Consider the following 23077-nt stretch of genomic DNA (forward strand, 5'->3'; position numbering starts at 1 on the left):
AACTGGATCTCAAAGATGCAACTGACTATAGTATGAGCTGAGGCTGCAGAGGCAAGTAAGGGCAGACCAGTAAAGCCCTCTAGACCACGTTGAAATCAATCCTAAAAGTATTGTGAAGCCACGAAAGTGTTTTAAGTAAAAACATTCCCGTAATCATATTTGGATCATGAAAAGTTCAGGAAAAAAGCAAATTCCAGTGAAGTTGCTTTTTACTATAAGATCACTCTTACCGGCATCGTCACCTTCCTGATTCTAAATGCATTTACTAGAACATAATAACTTGGAACCACTTCTCATAGCTTACTATCACCCCAGTGAGTTGGTATTATTAAAAATATATGTAAATAAAACACCTTATCACTAAGCAGCCACAGAGAGAAGTGAATGAAATACAATTCCTACTGGCAGTTTCAGAAATGTCTTCCTATACTTACCACTGTCTGAGGCAAATGAGTTAGAGAAGTCTGACTTTGTTCTGTGGGGAGAAAAGATACAAAGCATTTTTGTACCTTTAAGGTCTCATCACATTCATCATGCCAAAAGGCTGGAATGTACTTACGTCTCTCTCCTGGGGTACTCAACATCGTCATATGTCTCCTCTGAGATGGAACTTGACTTAAAGGCTTTGGGGTCTGGGGTTTCTTTAGTTGTCTGCAAAGCCTCCACATATCCACCTGCAAGGAAAACAGAAACCTCCAGGAGAACATCTGATCAGCTATCATACATGCATGCATACATACACACACACACACACACACCATTCAATGGAGGCAAAAATAGGAAAAGGCAGATTAAATGTGCTATAACTGTATTATAATCTTGGTAGGTCTGATCCTTGGAAAGGCCACTTCACCTTCCAGAGCCTAAGTTGTGATTCTGTAAAGTTGGAGGCAATGGTAACAACACTGACTGTTATGTGATAGTGGCAAGGATTAAATATGTATTTATGAAGGGTGCTAGTTACCTAGTAAACTAGTAACTCCCCCTCTTCTTTGATGGTTCTTCCTTTAATCCCTGACCTCGAATGTTGAAGTCCTCCAGGGTATATCTCGCTCCCTCCTGCTACATCTAGATGACCTTATCCAGTCTTGTGGCATTTTTTTCTTAAATCAAAATTTCTTAGACAAGTTGACTGGGCACATGTCAACATAAATGATGGAACTAACCAAAATACAATGTGCCAGGTTGAAAAATGTATAGGGACTCTTTGCACAAAGTAGCTAAATGCTAGTGCTGGTTTACTTCATAGAGCTGTAAATTTGTCATAACCATAAAATTTCCAACTCTTCATCAGTTGGCCAAGGTTAACATTTAGGGTATGGCTAATTCATAACCATTTTCAGACATAAACTATTAATCAGAAATAAGAAGTAATATGTTTGAGAAATAAATAAGCAAATCAACTTGTATCTATTTTTATAACTAAATGAACCAAGCATCAAGTTTTATTTTCTGACAAAAAGTCAGTTAGCATGTAGGCACCAAACCGTCTCAGTGAATATCAGCTCCCAGTAAAAAAGAAATAAGATCAGTAAATTTCTCCAGCACAAAACAAAGATATTGAACACACAGTTGCTTAATTCTGAGTTTGAGACTTTTTTTTCTTTCTCAATCCTTCCTTTTGGCTGAGGCAAATGCAAAAGTTTATGGCTTCATTTAAAAAACATAGACAACTCTCAAATTTACATCTCCAATTTAGGCGTCTCTCAAAAATTTTAGATACCCCATCAGCCTTCACACCATTTCCATTTGGTTGTCTAAACATATTATGTTCCAAACCAAACTCATAATTTCTCTCTGCAAGTTTGTTCTTCCTGAAGTCTATTCAAACTCAGAAAAAGGGGCAATTCTATCCTTCCTGTTGCTCAGGCCCAAAACCTTGGAGACATCCTTGATTTGTTTCTTTCTCATATCTCTCCTCCGATCCACAGCCATCTGTCAGCTCTACTTTCAGACTATATTCTGAATCCAAACACATCTTAACAACTCTGTCATGGTACCCTCCTCCAAGCTACCATCATCTCTCACCTAAATTATCGCAATTACCTCGTAACAGGTCTCCCTGATTTATTCTACATTCTATTTTCAAGACAGCAGCCAGATGAGTCTTTAAAATGCAAGTCAGATCATGCCTTTCTTGAGCTCAAAAACTTTTAATGGTTTTTGAAAACTCATTTGGAGTATATGCCAAAGTTCTTGCAATGGTCTACAAAAGCCCCTTGTTACCTCTCTGACCTCATCTCCTACTACACTCTCATTGACTCTGCTCTAGCCACACTGGCCTCTTTGCTGTTCTACCAACACAAGGCAGGCTCCTGCATCAGGGCATTTGCACTTCTTTTTCCTTCTCCCTAGAATCATAGCCCAGATACATATATGGCTTTCTTTCTGTTTAAGGTCTTTGAGGTCATTCATGAGCACTTTAGAATTGCAACTTCCACCACCTCCACATGGCTCCTTCTCTTTCTTTATTTTTTCTCATAATATTTACAACCATTCCATGTAGTGGATATTTTATTGTTTATATATTTATTGTCTGTCTCCCCTAATCAGAAAGTAACCTCCATGAAGATAGGATTTTCTGTTTCGTTTTCTGCTATACCCCCAGTACCTAGAACAGTGCCAGCCACATAAAAGGCATGCAAACATTTTTTGAATATTTCAGTGATTTAAATGCATGTGTCTTCCAACTAGTGAATTTAGTGTATTACATTTATAGTGTTTACTAATTTTAAAATTTATACCTACTATCTTATTACATATTTTTATTTGTTCTATTTTTCTTATCTTCATCTTTCTTGATTGACTGAAGTTTCTTCTCTTTTCTTTATTCTTTTTTTCTTTTCTGTTTGTTTGGAAGGTATATGTGCTATGTCTATCTTTTAATAGTTACCCATAAGGATAACCACTATCCCAACTTCTAATACCAGAGGTACATTCTGCTTATTCTTGAACTTTATGTTAATGAAATCATTTTGTATGTACTCTTTGGTGTCACATACTTTCATTCAATATTATATCTGTGAGATTCATCCATGTTATTGCTTATAGTTGTAATTTGTTCATTCCCATGACTTTAGTCCATTGTGTGGTAATACTATAATTTGTCTATTCTACTTTTGATGGTCTTTGGACAGTTTCCAGTTTGGGGCTATTATAAAAAGTTTTTCTATGAACATCTTGTATATGTGTTTTGGTGAATTAAGGTATGCATTTATGTTGGGTGTATACATAGGCATGGAATTGCTAAGTCATAGAATTTGCATGTGTTAGACTTTAATACTGCCAAACAATTTGCTAAAATGATTATCCCAATTTATAATCCCCCCACAGAATGAGAGTTCTAGTGGCTCCATATCTTAACTAACACTTGATATTTTTAGTCTTTTTTATTGTAGCTAGTGTAGTGGGCAGGTTGTGATGTTGCATTGTAGGTTTAATTTGCATTTCCCTGAGAGTTAATGAAGTTGAGCTTTTATAATTTGTTTGCCTTTTGGATGTTCTTTTTGGTGAAGTGCCTGTTCAATATTTTCCCAATTTCACTATACTTCTTTTGATTGGTTTCTATTTTATATTTTCTGAATACAGGATGTTTATAGAAGACTTATATATTCCAAATATGAGTCCTTTATCAAATCTATCTATCTATATATAAAATGCAAATATCTTCTCCCACTCAGTAACTTGCCTTATCACTCTTTTAATGGTATCTTTTGATGAATATATCCTAGCTCTTCTAACATTTTAAAGGCCAAAACAGATTAATATTGTGACTCTTTTCCCAAATAAAAGCCTTAGAATATTTTAGTCACTTTTTCAACATATGTACTATGCTGAATATGTTATAATATTTTATTCCCCTCCTTGCAATTTTACATCATTATTTTATTCAGTTGACACTTTTACTTAGCTTTCTTTCTTGCATCCAAAACTTTCTCTCTGGGATTATTTTCCTTCTGCCTAATGTATATGCTTTAGAATTTCCTTCAGTGAATTTCATTTGGTCAATAAAATATCCCAGTTTTTATTTGTCTGAAAATATCTTTTTTTTTCATTCTTGAAAGGCAGTTTCCCTGGGCATAAAATTCTGAATAGATATTTAAAACTTTCAGCAGAATTGTATTTTGGCTACATACTCTTCTTGGGAACTCAGCAGTCAGAACTCAGTTGTTCTTTTTAGGTGATTGGTCTGGTCTTTTTGTCTGCTTTTAATGTCATTTAAGATATTCTCTTTTACAGTCTTTAGTTTCCCTAAGCTATAGCTAGGTGTGGATTTATTTTTCCTGTTTGACAACTTTAGAGGGTATAGATATACAAATTTGTATCTCTCAACAATTTTGGAAAATTCTCAGATATCTCTTTTATCTATTATTTCTTCTTTCCCATTTTTTTCTAGTGTCCTTTTATGGAACTCTGATTTTACTGTTATTTTAAGACTTCTCATTACCAATGACCTCAATATCAAATGATCTCTGATCAAGGTACCCACAGTGTACTGTGGGAGACAACACATAAATCATGAATTATAATGTAAGGTATGCTATCCTCTTTTTCATTCTTTTTTATCATTTTTCCCTGTGGAATGAATTTTTGATAATCTCTTTAGATTTATCTTTAGTTCACTAATTTCCTCTTCAACTGTAGATAATCTGATGTATAATTCAGTCACTGTGTTTCATTATCAATTTATCAAATTATTTCTTCTTCAAATATTTAAAAATGTTTATTCCTTGTTCATATTCTTCTCTCTTCATTTAAAAACATATTAAATATCTCATGTTTTGTGTCTGATAATTCTAACATCCATAATATCTTATAGGTTTGTTCTGCTATCTGTTATTGTGCTGGTTTTCACTCACTGTGAGTTGTGTCCTTGTGTGTTAGTGATTTTTGACTGTTGGCTGTTAATTTTTTAAAGAATAATTTTTGAGAATTATTTGAAACCTGGGATAAAAGTGGATGGGGATACAGAGGTCCATAAAATCCCTCCAGGCAGAAGCTAGCTTTGGCACTCACTCCAGGGCTCCTGGTTGCTGCACATCCACGGATGCTTTCTTTTTATATCAGTTCTGTGATACTTTCATGAATGTTTATAAAAATTAATTCTTCACTTTACCTGCTTCAGTTAAGAGAATAATTTATATTGCCTAGTCTACCATATTCTCACAAACTGAAGTTTGATTTATTCTTTCATTCAACAAAATTTTGTTGGATATCTCCAGTGTGCCAGACACTGTGCCGGGTTATAGAAATAAAAACACCAAATGATCTCTGATATCAAAGTGCCCACACTATACTATGGGAGACAGCACGTAAATCATGAATTATAATGTAAGGCATGCTATAATTTTGTAAAAAAGTGAAAATAAATGAAGAGCACTAAAACTTATTTAACATATGAACCAGAGGCTTTTTGCATTGACAGATAGCCCTAGGAAATTAGTAGTTTTATTCCCATTTCCACATGAAAGTAAGTAAATTTCCCAAAATTATAGGGTTAGTATTAATATGTAGTAGTCCTGGATCCGAGAAAAGCTTGACTCCAAATACTGATACAGAAAAATGGTCATTCTGCTGCTAAGTGTCATGGAAACAGAGAAGAGTGAGGAATTATGGACTCTGGAGAGTGGGAAGGAGAAAGATGGATAGAAGGTTATCAAGTCCTCAGAATGGGTTGCATTTTACCTTCATGTTACCTAAAATGCAACCCAAATAAAGTCAACAAATGATACCATATGATGTCATCAGTGTGTCAATGATGTGGCCCTACAAAGACAACGGGAGCTAATACATATAAAAAGAAAAGAATACACATTTGCAAAGCACCTGTCATGTGACATACTGTTGGATTTGGTCCTCATAAAAGCCCTGTGAAGTCCATATTGTGGGCCCTGTTTATAAATGAAGAAATTGAGCTGCAGGAATACGAAGTCACTTACCATAGGGCTAGTAAGTCTTGGAGCCTAGAATTGAACTCACGTCCTCTGCTTCTAAATTCAGTGCTCTTTCCACTGTTGCACATCTGCCTCACTTGGGCCAGTTACTCAGTACATAACAGTTATTCAATAAATATTTATAGTAAAATCTTGGCCACGCTCAGCTTTAAAACAATTTGACGAAGAGGATCAGGAAGAAATGCAGCTTACCATGGCCTTGGGAGTGCCTGGCCAGCTTTGGGCCCTCAGGGGAGGCCTTTGTCCGGGTAATGTCAGTTGCAGCATCCTGCTTCCCAGCCAGCATGCTCCTTCCACCTCTGTGGACATTGGTCATCTGGATCTTTCCGGGTGTCCCCTCACAGGCCTCTACCTAAATATATGCAACAGGGAGAGTCCTGCGGGGCTCTGACTTACCCAGTCAGCTCTTCGCTAACTCATGCTGCTCTTCATTCATTCATTCATTCCTCATGGATAACAGTTATTTTCATTTATTTAATGCTGTCTTATGAGACTCTAAGTTTCACGAGGGTGCAGACCACGTCCTTCACTTACCTCTGCCTGGCCGGTGAATGTCTGGCACAGAGGCAGTGCAAGAGAGGCAGGCAGGATATAATGGAGCTCTGACACCAGGGCAGGCTCTTTGTGTATTCTGTCTCAATCTTCTTGCCACCCATGAGGAATAGCATTAGTGCCCTTGACAAAGAGCTTAGAGAGGTTAAATAACTGCTCTCTGGTCCCACAGTGAGTAATCTCCAGAGGCAGGACTTGACCTCCCAGCCCTGTGCTCTTGACTGCAAAGGGATGTTGTGTATTCCTTCTCCTTTCCTTCTTTTTGCCTTTTTGTCTTCCCACCCACTGTTCTTCTGTGACTTTTCGTCTCTTTCTGCTCCCTGTCCCTCCAGTGTTTGTCAAACACTTACTGAAGGTGAGAGAACATGCTAAGCTCTGGAAGTACAGCGATGCGGTGGACAGAGCATCTTACACACAGGTCATGGAGACAACACACACGAACGATTAACTAGGGTATAATGAGAGGAGTGTCATTCACAGCAGTAGGACTCACTGCCATGGAAACAGAACAGGGAGGTTGGTTCTCTCCGCTGGGAGACAGGGTTGGAGAAGACTTCAAAAAGCAGGTGTTTTGAAACTGTATTTTCTAAAATGCACGTAGGAGATGGGTAGAGGGGATAAAGGAGTCCCGGACAAAGCAAATCAGTGTGAGCAGAGGCACGGGGGATTTGCAGAGTTAGTGTCCGTAAAAGGGTGGCATGGAGGCTGCTGCAGAGGGAAGAGTTGAAGGAAGAGATGGGGAAGAAAGACCGGAGATGAGGCTGAGGAGAGAGGAGACAACGGGGCTGAGTTGTGAAGGATCCTCCACACCAGACAGGGAGCTCACACTTTATTTCTTACTCACGGTGAGCCAGGCAGGGGAGAAACCTGATCAGATTTACACATAACAATGACCTGGATAGACTGACAGAAGAGATACTGGAGACATAGAAAACTAAAACATTTTTGGCCATCTAAGTGTCCTCTAACTGCCCAGTGAGAATGAGAGAAGGGCCACTAGCCTGACTACAGCAGAGTAGATGTGAGGACCGACTATGACAATCCTAATGTAATCAATAGATGTAAGGCATGGGTTATCCTGAATTTTTGGTGGGATCTTGGGCAAACTGCAAGCAGAACAAGAGGAGGGGCATTCTTTTCAGTCACACAGCCAAGACTGAAATTTTTTAAATGGGGAAAAGTGACAAGAAAGTAATAAAGTCAATATTTTATATAAATATAGTGACCACCATCATTCAGTGCAGTCCCTTAATGAATGCAGTCCCCTCATCATCTTGCATGTCCCAAATAACACTTAACAATTTCCAAAACTCAAGCCCACTCCATAAAAGAAGGATATGACCCTTGGGCAGTAGCCTGAGCCCATTTCTGGCTCATGCCATGTAGCCAACACTGAAAAAGATCTTTTTCATGGCCAGTATCCCTAGTCATGTTGCTCTACTGCCTTTCTTTTATGCTCCTGATCAACCCCTTCCTGATCTCTAGCCTCCACACCCATTTGTGGCCTTGCCCAGCCCCCTGGCCTTGACACCCAGGCTGCTCCCCTGACTCTGGACTCTGCCTTTCTTAATCAGTGACTTACTCCATCCTTTGGATTATGCTGCTTTGTGATACTCTGTAAGCACCCAACACAGTCCAGCCTGACCTCCGGGCCTACACACCAGTTTGGGCCCACATCACAAACATGCTCTTTGATTTACCCCAGCCCTGCAGATGGCACTGGGGAAAACTGATATTAAAAGACAAGTCTCAAATAATTATCTATGATATATTCAGCACTGGTAGTGGCCCTGGTGGTGTCTATTATCTAAGTCTCCCACCATGCTAACTACTTTGATGGGAGAATGGCAATTGCATGCAGATATACACGCACATGCACAATGTTTAATATTAATAAAAGCAACAACAATACATTTCATTTTTATAGTAGCTTATGGATTACAAAGCACTGTCATGTTCATTCATTTATTTTATCATCACAAACAAGGTAGCATAGGGATGGGAGTGGGGATGGTAGTTGGATAGGGATTCTTTATTCTCATTTCACAGATGAGATGACCGAGCTCAGGGACAAGTCACTCTTCTAAGCAAGGCCTTGGGGCACAAAATTTAAGGAGGCCCTCACTCCAGGGTGGGGCAAATGTAGGAGCAGCACCTACAAGTGAGCGCTACTCTATATTTTGCACTCTGGCTGCCTTGCTGAACTTCCTCTAGTCCCAGCCCTACTTCTCAGGCCTGCTTCATGGCTAATAAGTGCAAAACTGGGGGCTAGAGCTCAGTGTTATTGGCACATTCATTTCCTTGACAAAATGTCCAGCACCCATTGCATCTTTTAACTCTGCCTCTCTGTGTCTCAGCTCTAGAAAGGCATCCCCATGAACTGTGTGTTGCATGTCTGAGCTGCACCATTTGGCCAGGAACCCTAGGACACAGATACCTTGAAAGGACAGTCTGAATGTGGATCCTTTTCTGTTTTCAGAGGTTCCAATTCACAGGGCTCTTCATCCTTCATTATTTTACCTTCATCTTCATGTTTAGGACTGAAATGTGAAGAGATACCAGGGAAAAAGTGAAGTTTATTTAGATGATAGTATACTGCTCAATCATAAATAAAATAAATGGGAAATATTAATTTAAACAGACATGAATCATTTTTTAAGGGGACCATAATCAGATCAGTCATATAAATAGCTCCCCTGTGTTTCTGCCTGCTCCAGTCAGTGACAGAGTATCAAGTCCTGCTTAAAATCTTCTCACACCCCATTGCCTGTAGGACAAAATCTAAGTCGCATTGTGATCTGGCTCCCACCTTTATTTCCAAGCCCATCTTCATCTGCTCCTTCCCTCCACTTTTACTTGAGTCTAGACTCTCATAATTCCCCAAACCTACCACCCTATTTGAGTAACTCTCTCTTTTTATTCTTAACAGCTATTTCTTTTGTCAGGGATGTCTTCTGTATCTTATATTGCTAGCAAGTACAACACCCTTCTCGGTTTGTCTAAATCATCTTACCTCTCAGAATCCTTCCCTGATTCTCCCAGTCACACCTTCTCTGCTCCCCTAAAATTGTGGTAAAATACATCTGTCTATGGACCTATCTCCAATTCTTCCACTTTGCCTTGTCAATTACCTAAAAATCGAGTTATAAAGAGGCAGAAGCTATCTTATTCATGCATGTATCCCCAGCACCAATGCTGTGTGATTCATGGTAGGGATAGCTCATTGCTGGGCATGGAATGGTACTCACCTAGCACTCCCTAATGCAATGACTGGCATGCATAAACATATGGATATCAGCTGCGGTACAGGAGCACGTGAGAGAGTCAAGATAAACAATGTCATGAAAAAAAGCCAGCACAGAATGCTGGGGAACACCAACATCCACGTGAGAACTTCTGTTTCTGGTATTATAATGAGCTAGATCAGAGGTCCCCAACCTTTTTGGCACCAGGGGCCAGTTTTATAGAAGACAATTTTTCCATGGACTTGGGGGCGGGGGGTGGTGTCAAGGGGTGTGTGTGTGTGTGGTGCAGAGCTCAGGTGGTCATGTGCGGCCTGTTTCCTAACAGGGCATGGACTGGTCACAGGCTGCGGCCCGGGTGTTGGGGACCACAGAGCTAGATAGTCCTACAGACCTTCTGCTACCACATTTATAGGGAAGGCAGAAAAACAAGAGCCCTCAAAGAAAATCAGAAGGGGTGGTTATGAAGGAAGGAGAAACACCAAGAAAGAGTGCTGTTCTGAAAGACAAGGAGAAGGAGTTTTAAAGAGTTGCATTCATTCATCACATTACTGAGCACTCTTGCACACCAGTAAGGCTAGTTCTTCTGTAATGAACAGGGGCCGAGAAGTGGGAGCTGGGTTCTCATCCCCACCCCACCTCTTCCTAAAAGTATAAAATTAACCTTACCAAAAATCAAGTCTTCTCATCTACAAATGAAAAGTTACAGCTTTGTGCAGTGACAGGATCATAGCCAATGAGGTTTATCTAAGGCCTGATTATTGCTAATTGAAAACGTTTCCCTAAATGAAAGGTTACGACGCCAACCCCCGACAGTTACCATGAGAACAACAACAAAAAAAAAATGCTGAAAGCCTAGCATTGTTCGTAGCGTGTAATGGACCCTCAATAATTGTTGGTGTCCTTTTTTTCATCAAAGAGCTTGCTGAGTTAGATTCCCTAATTCTTACGTTCCCATAGCACGTGGCTGGTATTTCTCCTAAGGCATTTGCCTGTCCTGTCGACGTACTGTCCTTTGTCATCCTTCTTCCTCTCCCTGAATCCCGCCCAGTAGTTTCCACACAGCTGAATCTCCATCAACAACTTGAATCAAATTTAACGTTGTGAGTTCTAGGAATACCCTGAGGGAGAGGGCACGTTGTCTGTGCTTTAAAACTCTTTTGTGGCTCTCCCTGACCCATAGGGTAAAGTCTAAATGTGTGCTGTCCAACACAGTGGCCACTGGCCACATACGGCTACTGAGCACTTGAAATGTGTCAGGTCCAAATTGAGCTGTAAGTGTAAAATACATCTGGATTTTGATGAGTTGGTATGAAAAAGGGAATATAAAATACCTGATTAATAATGTTTATATTGATTACATATGAAGAGAATATTTCAGATAGATTAGATTAAGTAAAATACATTAAAATTAATTTTACCTGTCTCTTTTTACAGGTGAAATTAAGCAGCTCCTAGAAAATGGCTACTAGAAAAATGTTAAATGACATCTGTGGTTTGCATTATATTTCTACTGGACAAGGCTGGTTTAAACAGTTAATTAGGGGGCTCAGGCCCTCCTGGATCCAGCCCTGCATGCTTCCCCAACTTCCTGGCTGCTGCTCCCACACTGCACTTTGTGTCCAAGCAATATCAAACTGCGTGTAGATTCTTGGACCTGCCTTCCTGCTTAACATTCTGTCTTCACTCACACTTTTCCTTGTGCCTGGAACATACATTCCATCATTTTCACCTGCCCAATTCCTACACTTCATCCAAGATTCAGCTCGGGTGTCATTCTTCAAGGAAGCATTCTTGGCACCTTGAGGCTGGTTTTCATGCCTCACCTCTGTGTTTTAACAACTTCCATATCTGTGATTATATTACTCTATAATTTCCTATTTATGTGGTTATTTTACCCTCCAAATAACCCCCACTCCCAACCATCCCAGCTTCCCCTGCCATCCTGAACCAAGGGTAGGGAATATATTCTATTCATTTTGTATCTCAGAATCTGGCAGTGTCTGAACAGAGTAAAAGCTCAATAAACGTTAAACTAAACAATCATTTGATATGTGTCTCCCATGCACCTGGCACTGTGCTAGGTGCTAAAGGGTAATTATGGGGGTCATGATGTAGAGTCAGGCAGGAACTCAGGGAGAGAGATGAAGGTAGCCCATCCAGGTAATGCCAGCTCCCCCCATGATTCAGAACTTGCATTTTTAGACTCAACCAGGACATTTTGGTACTTGCTTCTCCAGAGCTCACCAGCCATGTTTCTTCTAATGCATTAAAATAACTCGAGGGGAAGGGTAATTAAAGTAGACTCTGAAGAGGCAGGTAAGAGGACTGCTGTGTGCCAAGGCACTGCACTGGTCCCAGGAAGTATGAGAGGTACCAGGAACACCAAGAATGATAAAACATAGTTCTGCCCATAAGGACCTCCCAGACAAGAAGAGGGTGGGGAGGGAGAGAAGTAACCGGCATCTTAGTAAATAAACTACATGCAGTGACGTTAGTGCAAACATATGTGTCCCTTACAGCAGTACCAGGGGCAAGGGACTGGGTACTTCTCTCTAAGGGATTGGAATCAAGGTAGTCTTCTTATAAAAGGGGTGCTTGATGGATCAGAAGTTTGCCAGTTTATTAAATTGAGGTAAATTAATGAATTAAATGAGCAAAGGCAAAGAGACTTGAAACTACATGGTTCATTTTAGAAATGGTTGTGTGACTATCCCACTAATCCAGGGGCTGCTGAGAACAGTAACTAGGTTTCTATCACTGCCACAGCCCCAGTAAGTGGTAAGCAAACGTCTGGCACGTGCTGGGTACTCCATAATAGTTTGCTGAGTGAGTGCGGTGTGGGCTAGAATGAGCTGAGAGAGGAAGACAGGGTAGGATCACAGTTCACTTTCCCTGCACAGGCACCTTGTAAGGTGCTGGGGAAACTGAACCAGGTCAGGCACTGGAAACATAGCCAGCCCAGAGAGGAAAACGAGTTCAGTTATCAGAGGGTCAGTGGTTGGACTAATGCTTTTCCTTTTGAAGATAAAACTTACCTAAGTTCTTGATGGAAAAAACTCTTCCAAGGCTGAAAGTCAAGGGGAAAATTGTTATTTTCATAAAAATCAACCCAAATCAGGCTTTGTTGTTTGGTTACAGATCAGTAGAGACTAGACCGAAAGGTGAGGGGATTGAAGTCTCAGTACAGAGCAAAGACAGACACTGACAGCAGAAATTTCCAGGAATTGTTGCAGCGAGGCTGAAGATCAATCACAGAAGAAAATAAGCATTTCTGAAGTTAGGTGCGTGCCCAGGGGAATGTATGATTTAACTCAGAAAAATAAATTATTCTTTGCACACCTTCCCAGGAATGTATCTGTAGAATAAAGAACTTCTAAATCATTTGAGGAGATATGAATTTGTGGTATTTGAGCAAGGTTTCAGTGGGAAAAATTGGAACTCACAAGTGTGCAAGTAATGCTGGCATTTCTCCCCTGCTGACTGCTTATGTGCCCTCTGATCTCTACTCAGCTCTCTCATGATCTAGATATGGCTCCACTAAAATTATGTCCAAATATCACAATATACCCCCTCATTTATTCAGTGGTCACCTATCTGATGCCATTCATTTGGAATCTTGCCAAGAACCCCAAAGAACAGAAAATATCTAAGCATCTAAAATGCTGCTATGAAATCTAGGCATAATAGCTCATTACACAGGGACTGTTGGTTCTTATTTTACATCTAATTCTAGCAAATTAGATGCAACACTGGTAGAATGACAAGTCAGACTGACCTTGTTTTATACCTTTGCTATATTATTTATAGGTTACATAACCTCTCCGAGCCATGATGTTCTCATCTGCAATACAGAAGCAGTGATGGCAGCTCACAGGGTAACTGCAGGGATTAATTGCTACCGTGTATGCAAAGTGCCTGACACCAATGGGACTTGGTATGTGTTTGACCACATGAAAGTCTCACTGGGAGACACAAAGATATTGACAATAAAAATAAATGATAATTGTCAGAAAAGAGAAAACAATATGGCCGGGTGTGGCAGCTCAGACCTGTAATCCCAGGACTTCGGGAGGCTGAGGATTGCTTGAGGCCAGGAGTTCAAGACCAGCTTGGGCAACATAGCAAAACCTCATCTCTACAAAAAAATAAAAAACTTAGCCAGTCATGGTGGTGTGCGCCTGTAGTCCCAGCTACTTGGGAGTCTGAGGCAGGAGGACCGCTTTGAGCCCAGGAGTTTGAGGTTGCTGTGAGTTATGATAGCACCTCTGACTCCACCAGCTTGGGCAACAGAGCAAGACACTGTCTCAAAAAAAAATAAATAAATAAATAAAGGCAAATAAAAAAGAAAAGAAAGAAAAAGAAAAAAAAAAGAGAGAATTACAGAAAATAGACTTGTGGTTCGGTGTGAAGGCAACTAGCTCTTCTTCAAGGGCCCAACAGCATGTCATAGGAAGAGCATGGCCTATGTCTACTCAGTCCCTTCTGTTCAAGAATATTGCAAGTTATCAAGAAAGGATGAAATCAGATTCTACTCACTGAGCTTAAAAATACGGAGATGAACACAAAAAATGTCAGAGAGTTAAAAGATTTAAAAAGTAAAAATAATTTCATGCTTTTTTATTTGAATGGGATAAAGTTCAGCTATCTGGAGAGTTCACTTATACAGAACAGTTTATTGTTTGTTGGTGTTTCTAGGTAAGTGAAGTGTTTTAATAGAATGTTTCTACTCCCATTAATAGGAATAATAGTCATTTGTATTTTTTTAGCTATAGAGTATGTCCACAAATGAATAATCCTTACCAGCAAGCATGAGAAAACTGAAACAGAGAGATTAAGGATCTAGACTAAATGGACCTACAGGGAAAAGACTGACTCCATTAAAACATGAGGTAAGTGCCTCCTGTGAGCGAGGCACTGTACTAGGTGATTGCATGCTTTGACTTAGTTCTCTCAGAAACCAGTGAAACACATACTGGGCCCCTTATTTATTGAGCATCTACTATCTGCTACTGCAGATACACTCACCACAAGACATATGCCTGTTCTCATGGAGAATACACCCTTTTATAGAGGACACAACTGAGTCTCAGAGAGGTGAAATACTCTGTTCCGGCCACTTACTAATATACTGTTTACCATCATTTATCTTTCTTTCATTCTCACAAGGACCCCAGAAGTGGGTGCTTTATTGTGCCTCCGTTGCAGATGAGGAAATGGAGATTCAGGATTACACAACCAGGAGCTGCCATTGAGGTCAGCAATGGCTCTGCTTGGGCCCTAAGCAGGTTGCCATTCTGCCTCCAGGTGGTACCTATTGCCACATCCAGCAGGTGCCCAGAAAGTGTGCCTTGAAGGTCTGGTCATTTTCTTGGAAGCACAGGAATATACAAATCTGAATTGTGCCAGAGAGCTCTTCTCTGTGAAGGGCACAGTTATTAAAGCCTAGTTGGTGCTGGGCACCCTAGATAAGGGGCTGGGGATAGATTAGAACTATCTCCTTTCATCCCATTACACATTTTCTGTCTCTGACATTACAGGGCTCAGGGTTCAGATTCTTAACAGCTGACGTCTGGAAAAGCATTAGCAATAGGAGAAAAACTAAAAATAAAGACCTTTTCTCCCTTATAAAAGAAACTACTTTAGAATAAACCCTGTATACTTGTTTTACTTTTCATTATAACATTGGTAAGGAGAGAAGAAACAATACCTTTTGAAGTTCTTCAATTCCAACTTCATAAGTTGCTAAAACAAACATAAAAAATTATTTCAAGACAGTGTATCCATCCATTTCTTATAGTTCCCAAGATTAAAGCAATTATGAAAGATTGAAGAATTCAGTTTTCTTAACCTTTAGAACATTGGTCTATGCAAACTTCTGTCTACATGGTTTGGGAAGTTACAGGGTCACTGATCATGGTTTTAATTTCTGTGGGGGTTTCCAGGATGGAATTTACAGTCAGTGAAAACATATGAAACCAGATAAATAAATACATACTCCATGCTTAAAAGAAAGCACTGGAATGCAGTGGTAGCAATCAGAAGGCCAACTTGAAAGGAAAGGGAAGGAAAAAGGGCTAAAACAAGCCTAAATCCCACTTCAACAAAATGAACTCCATATCCTGCCCAAAAGTGTTTTGCTTCATGAAAATTTTGTTTCCTTAAATACAGCTTAAAAAGAGGAGCCCACCAACTAAAAACCAAATACCTTTGGTTTTTCCAATAGTTCTGTGGATTTTATTTTATGACATGATACCAATTTTAATTACGATCATGCATTGCTTAATGACAGGGCCATGCTCTAAGAAATACATCCTTAGGTGGTGGTGTGCAAACATCAGTGTGCTTACACAAAGCTAGATGGTATAGCCAACTACATACCTAGGCTGTATGGTGTGGCCTGTTGCTCCTAGGCTACAAACCTGTACAGCACGTTACTGCACTGAATACTGTAGGCAACTGTAACACAATGATATTTGTGTATCTAAACATAGAAAAGGTACGGGAAAAACATAGTATCTTATGGGACCATATGTGGCCTGTCATTGACTGAAACATCATCATGCAGTGCCTGACTGTATTAACAAATACAAGTTAGCGACAAGAATTTGAGTTCAAACTCCATGTTGCCACTTCTGACATAGGAGATTTCAGACAAATTACTTTATTTCTTTGAGCCTTAGCTCAAAGATATGACAATGGGCTGATGGGTACCTGACTTACAGAATTAGTGGGGAGGTAAAGAGAATGATGTAAGAAATGTAATATCTAGCAGAGCACCAGACATTGTACAGAAAGGAGTATACTTTTTGATAAAATTGCTTATCTGGTTTTTCTTTGCTTACAAGTTATCTTAAAAAGTTTTCTCCCTACTATTAATGAATATGTGCGCATAATAAGTAGGACTCCTCTCTCTTTTTTTTTCTCTCTCTCTTGCTGCTAGATTCCTGAAGCTTTAGTTTGGAAAACTGACCAAATACCACACTGCATTTCTAAGCCCTTACTATTCTAAACATACATGATAAAATAAATGAAATCCTAGGGTTTTTTTTTTTTGTTAGAGACTGTCTGCATGTGATTGTTGACACAGACCTAACATTCTGTATGGATGATTGATAATACATACTTGAACTTGGGTAATTGTACACATTTATTTTCACTGATTTTTGAGTGAAAATATTTTATTCACTATTCCCCTACTTTAAAAACTTTATTTAGCTTGTAAAAGTTTTTTAAAATACCTATTTACGATACAATTTACCCATATCCTTTCCTAGGATAGATTTGTTTTCCAATTTTAAAAATAATAATCTCCTCCTCCCTCTCTCAATTTATTTACCTATATATTTTTCAAAGAACTAAGACATCATGATCTCATTTGTTTCTAACCACCTGTGGGGTAGATGCATTTATTCTGCCTTAGAAACAATGAAACCAAGACCCAGAGAGATCTTACTTGCCTTGGCTAATAAACAAAGATAATACACATTCAATCAATAATGTACTCATTATTGGCATTGCTTTCACATTCAATCAATAATGTACTCATTATTGGCATTGCTTTTTAAGAAAGTGGAGGTTCTTTAATGGTAAGTTTTGCTATCAAAACTTACTCCAAGGTAGGAATATAAAGCACAAAGGGCTGCATCCCAAGGGGTCAGGAAGGGACTAGGAATTATAACAGGAGGATATGAACCACAGCACTGGAGTCCTTGCTCACTGTCTACAGAGTTATATAACTCTCTCTCCACTGAACAGCTTCATCATGCTGGCAGAGAAAGAAAAATATCAGCAGATGGTCCTCAGCACACCCGCAACTGCTCGTGTCTTAACATGGTCACGTCTTAGAGGCTCTCCGCTCTTTCTCCATCTACTAACAAGGCTACAGGGGTCAAAAAAGTCCCTTTACCTCTTTTATACCAGGCGTGAGACAACAATTACTGATATTATAAATGCAATAACAAAAAGCAGCTGACACTTTTTCACACTTATAGATAGCAGGCATTATTCTAAGCATTTAAATGCATTATTTCACTTAATTCTCATGATGATCGCTCTACTAATATTCCAGTTTTACTGATGAGGAAACAGACATCCAGAGAAGTGAAGTAACCTGCCCAAGGTCACTCAGTTAAGAAACGGCTTTTGAATTTTCTTCCAACCATAGATTCATTCATTTAAATGGAATATTAACCAGGAGCGTAAATAGAACTTCTCTGTTTGCAGGTATCTTCAAGGGTCTCCAGGACCTTTCAAAAAACCCCTGTGGCCTAGAAGTACAGTCTGAAAAGCACTAGTCTATTAGGATCTCTGAGGACAATTCTGCGGAGCTTCCAGAATAGCCTGAATCCTGCATACCCAACACCAAGTTCTGTATTAAAGGGCGAAACCTCACAAAGCCGACTGGCTGAGCCATGCACCCTGAGGAGATGGCTTTCAGCATTGTTGAAGGGACAGAACCACCCAATGGCTACGGTGAAAACCAACCACTTCATCCTCTTTCTCCTTCCTTCCCTCCCTCTGTCCCTCTTGGAAAGGTATTATTTAGATTTCTTCTCCTTGGTGGGCAAAGGAAAAAGATCGATCCATTTTAAGTTAACTTAAAATAAGTATAAAGTGTGAGACTTAGCTCCAGGTTTATGTATTTTACCTATGGACATCCAACTGTCCCCACAACATTTGTCAAAAGGCTCTCTTTCCTCTACTGAATTGCTTTTGTATCTTTATTTAAAAAATCAGCTGGGCGTATTTGTGTAGGTCTATCTCTGGGTTCTCAGTTCTGTTCCTTCGTTCCATATGTCTCTCTTTGCCACTGTCACGCAGTCTTGATTACTGCAGCTATACATCTTAAAACTGGGTGGACTGATGGCTCCTATTTTTCCCTTTTCATAATTGTTTTTAGCTCTTCTGTTTCCTTTGCCTTTTCATATTATCTACAAAAGATCTTGCTGGGATTTTTATAGGAATTGTATTAGACCTGTATATCACTTGAGGAAAATGGACATTTTTATTGTCAATTTTACTGTATTGAGTCTTCCGATACACAAATATGGTATGTCTCTCCACTTATTTAGATTTTCTTTGAATTTATTTAATCATCATTTTATAGTCTTCAGCAATACATGCTTTGGTAGATTTAACTATTTTTCTGTTTTTGAGCAATTTTAAATGGTATCACATTTTTCAACTTCAGGGTTTGTGTGCTCATTGCTAATACATAGAACTACAGTGATTTTGGGGGGTATGTTTATTTTGTGTCCTGCAACCTTGTTGAATTCATTTATTAGTTTTAGGAGAGTTTTTTTTTTTTTTTTTTTTTTGTAAATTCCTTGGGAATTTCTACCTAGACAATCATGTCACTGCAAATAAAGGTAGTTTTATTTCTTCCTTTTTGATCCATATGCCTTTTATTTCCTTTGTTTGCCTTATTGCACCAGCTAGAACTTTCAGCACTATGTTGAATAGGAGTGGCAAGAGAAAACATTCTTGCCTTGTTTCCAATTTTAGGAGGAAGCATTCAGTGTTTCACCACTAAGTATCATGTTTAGCTGTAGGCTTTTTTGTAAATGTTCTTTGTCAAATTGAGTAAGTTCCCCTCTATTTCTAAGTTTTTATTATGAATAGGGGTTCAATTTTACCAAATGCTTTTTCTGCATAAATCAATTGTGCGATTTTTCTCTTTTAGCCTGTCAGTATGGTGGATTTCATTAACTGATTTTTTAATATTGAACCAGCTTTGCATCTCTTTACCATTATACACCACACTTGGTTATGGTGTATAATTCCTTTTATATCTTGCTGAATTCTATTTGCTAATATTTTCTTAAGGATTTTTGTGATTATACTTATGAAGGATATCAATCTAAGAAATGCTTTCTCCTTTTCAATTTTTCTGAAAGATTGTATAAAATTGGTATTAATTCTTCTTTAAATGTTTGGTAGAATTTCCCAGTGAAATCAAATGGACCTAGAGATTATTTGGGGGGAGTTTTAAAATTATGCATTCAGTTTTCTTAAGAGTTACAGGGATATTCAAATTATCTATTTTGGGTAAGTTGTGGTAGTTTGTGCTTCTTGAAGAATTGTCCCATTTTAATATAAATTGTCAAATTTATATGTGTAGAGTTGTTCATAATATTCCTTTATTATCCTTTTGATGTCTGCAGGGTCTATGATGACATCCCTGTTCCATTCTTGATATTGTTTATGTCTTCTTTCTGTTTGTCAATTTTGTTAGAAGTTTGTCAATTTTATTGATTTTTTTCCAAAGAACAAGCTTTTGGTTTCACTGATTTTTCTCTATTGTCTTCCTATTTTCAATTTTATTTATTTCTGATCTTGTTTCTTTCCTGCTACTTGCTTTTAATATTTTTCTTTGTCTTTATTTTTCAGAAGTTTATGTTTCTTCATGTGGATTGGGTTTATCCTGTCCTAGGTTTCCTTGGCTTCTTGAATCTGTCATTTTATGTCTTTTGCCAAATTTGGGAAGTTTTCAGTCGCTATTACTGTGAGGATTTCTTTAGCCATGCCCTCTGTCTCCTCTCCCTCCAGAATGCCAATGACATGAATGTTAAATCTTTTGTTATAGTCCCACAATTTTTTGAAGCTCTGTTCATTCTTTTTCAGTCTGTTTTCTCCTTGTTCAGATTGGGTAATTTCTATTATTTTCAGGCTCACTGACTCTTGTTCCCTCCATTCTGCTGTTGAGCAAATCCACTGAACTTTTTATTTTTATTTTATTTATTTATTATGTTTTTTTAGAGACAGGGTCTTGCTCTGTCACCCTGGCTGAGGTGCAGTGGTGTGATCATTGCTCACTGCAGCCTGGAATCCTGGCTTCAAGCCATCCTCCTGCTGCAGCCTCCTGAGTCACTGAGATTACAGGCGTGAGCCACCTTGCCTGGCTTTTGTTTTTCAGGTCTGAAATGTTCATTTGGTTTTTTTTTTTTACATCTTCTATTTCTTTGTAGAGACATTCTATTTTCGTAAGACTATTTTTTTCCCTTTGTTTCAAGATGGAAACTTGCATATAATTGCTTACTGAAGTATTTTTATAAAAGCCACTTTGAAGTCTTGGTCAGAAAATTCTAATACTTCAGTCATCTCGACATTTGCATCTGTTTTTTGTTTGTTTGTTTGTTTCCCCTGCTTCAGCTGCTATAACAAAATACTATAAACTGGATGGCTTATAACAACAGAAATTTATTTCTCACAGTCCTAGAGCAGGAAGTATTGTAAGATCAAGGTGCCAGCAGATTCAGCATTTGGTGAGGGCCCGCTTTCTTTTTCATAAACAGCTGTCTTCGCACTGTGTCCGCATATGGTGAATAGCAAAAGCAGTCTTTTTCGGGACTCTTATAAAGACACTAATCCCATTCATGAGGGCTGCACCCCGTGATCTCATGTAATTAATACTGATTAACTCCCAGGGACCCCCACCTCCTAATACCATCACCTTAGGGAGTAAGGTTTCAACATACACATTTTGGGGAGTAACAAGCAATCGATTTTTAATACCCAAGTGAGGAAAGAACCCCTCAACATGCTGGGCAGGGGGCAGGAGTTCTGGCTGTCCACTAGGCTTCTGCTGGTAACACCCTTGCTGGGAAGGGTAGGAGTGCCCTGTCATTGTTCCCCATGTGGCTCCTGCTGGCACCACAGGGAGCAGGTGGCCTTCTTACTGCTGGGTGCTGTGAAAGTCCTCCCCACTAGGTCTCCTCGGACACCATCCTAACAAGTAGGAGGAACGGTGTCTTGTTACTGGGGGAGGTAGGTGGGAGTCCAGCTTCCCCATGTGGCTTCACAGATGCTGTAGGTGGAGTTTTATTACCACCTGGGAGGGTCAAAAATCCCAGCTAATGAGCTTTGGCCTTCTCTGACACCATCCCAGTGGCAGCTTGATGCGGGCGGGTGTCTAGTTGTGGGAGAGATTCTGCTGTTGGTGGTGGAGCCACAGTTTTACTCTATGCTGTTTGGCTGGAATAGATCAGTTATTGTCTAGAGGTTTTCTGTCTTTCTAGGCTGACCTTGTCCTGGTTCTTTGACTAGAAAGGGCAGGCATTTGTGGAAGCTGTTTCTGTCTGTGCCCACTGGTGTTTTGGGGCTGCCAGCTTTTTCTCCTCCAAGTTTGGGATATGTGAGTCAAGAAAGAAAACCAGGAAACTCACCACCTTACCCTTCCCTAGGTCCCAATGTCCCAAGCTGATCTAGCTTCTTCTCTCTACCTTTCAGAGTCTTCCAGTCTTCTTACATTTGTTTTACGTATATCATGTCCAGGGGTTTTAGTTGTACTTAGCCAGAGGAATAGGAAAAAATACATTTGCTTCATCTTCCCAGAAGCAGAGATCCATGTGACTTAAAACGTATGATTTTATCCAACACTCAGAACAACTCCACAGAAGAGGTATTATATCCACTGTGTAGAGGAAGAAACAGACTCAGATGTTATTCACCCAGCAAGCAGTGTAACAAGGAGGTAGGACACCAGGAGAAGAGTCAGATGAACAGGTCCAAGTGCGGGTAAAACAGCCGCTTCCTTTCTTTTTCCTGTAGGGCAGCTGCATCTTGGCTCGTTAGAGGGGTGGGGAGAAAGGTGGGTCAGAATCCTGTGATCTCAGCTGGTTTCTCCCAGCTGCTTCTGCCTTCTCTGCAGCCCCAGCAGGTCTGCCCCTGTCTCCCGTAGGACTCCCTCTCTGGCAGGGGAAGTCCTCGCCACCCTCGCCCTGCTCCTGCCCTGTTCCCACCCTGCTCCCTGTCTGCTGGCCTGTGCTCTGTCATCTCTCAGCTGCATCAGTGTCTTGTTTTCTGAGCCTTTTCTCTTTTCAGTCATGAGCATTTGTCTCCTCGGCAGCACTATCCATGAAGCACACAAAGGATCCTTCAGTCAAAGACTGAAGAGAGACCTGGGTTAGTGGTTCCTTCTTCTGGTACCATAAATGATGCTTCCTGGCAGGCTCACCTTTAAAATTTGTGTCCTGGAGAGGACAAATGCAGACCTTGGTCCAGCTTGTATACTTAATCCTCAGCTCCACCCTACACCATGAGGGACCAAACCCCATCCACACCAGCCTCTACAAACAGCTCTCTCCCTGCAACCCAGTCTATTCTGAGGAAGGAGGACTCAGGGAGGGGATACAAGCAGGATCTTGGGGAGCCATTTTCATGGGACTGGATTCTGGGGGTCTCACGTGGTCCCGAGAGAGAAGGTGCAGGCTCTGGCAGGAGCCTCCCCTTGGCCTTGCTCTTAGCCTTGTAGGAAGGAATGCAGCTGGAAGTTGGCCCCAAAGGGGCCTTGCAGACTCTCTCTTCAAAGTGTGGTCTGTAGACCAG

General features: G+C 39.9%; 1 protein-coding gene and 1 pseudogene across 3 annotated transcripts in view; one reads left to right on the forward strand and one right to left on the reverse strand.

Moving 5' to 3' along the window:
- The window catches only part of FYB2 (FYN binding protein 2), a 108591-nt gene that overhangs the window by 36665 nt on the left and 48849 nt on the right, over nucleotides 1-23077 (reverse strand). For all 3 annotated transcript variants that reach the window (XM_069480054.1, XM_069480055.1, XM_069480056.1), the window contains exons 6-11: nucleotides 15459-15493; nucleotides 12787-12818; nucleotides 8944-9046; nucleotides 6147-6306; nucleotides 560-674; nucleotides 435-475 (exon numbers count right to left, since the gene is read on the reverse strand). In XM_069480054.1, coding sequence (XP_069336155.1) covers nucleotides 435-475; nucleotides 560-674; nucleotides 6147-6306; nucleotides 8944-9046; nucleotides 12787-12818; nucleotides 15459-15493 — 486 coding nt within the window. The remainder of the gene's footprint in view (nucleotides 1-434; nucleotides 476-559; nucleotides 675-6146; nucleotides 6307-8943; nucleotides 9047-12786; nucleotides 12819-15458; nucleotides 15494-23077) is intronic.
- Nucleotides 10456-10538, forward strand: LOC138390987 (U4 spliceosomal RNA; annotated as a pseudogene).

This window comes from Eulemur rufifrons, chromosome 8 (genome assembly GCF_041146395.1).
Source record: "Eulemur rufifrons isolate Redbay chromosome 8, OSU_ERuf_1, whole genome shotgun sequence".
In the NCBI taxonomy this organism is placed as follows: Eukaryota; Metazoa; Chordata; class Mammalia; order Primates; family Lemuridae; genus Eulemur; species Eulemur rufifrons.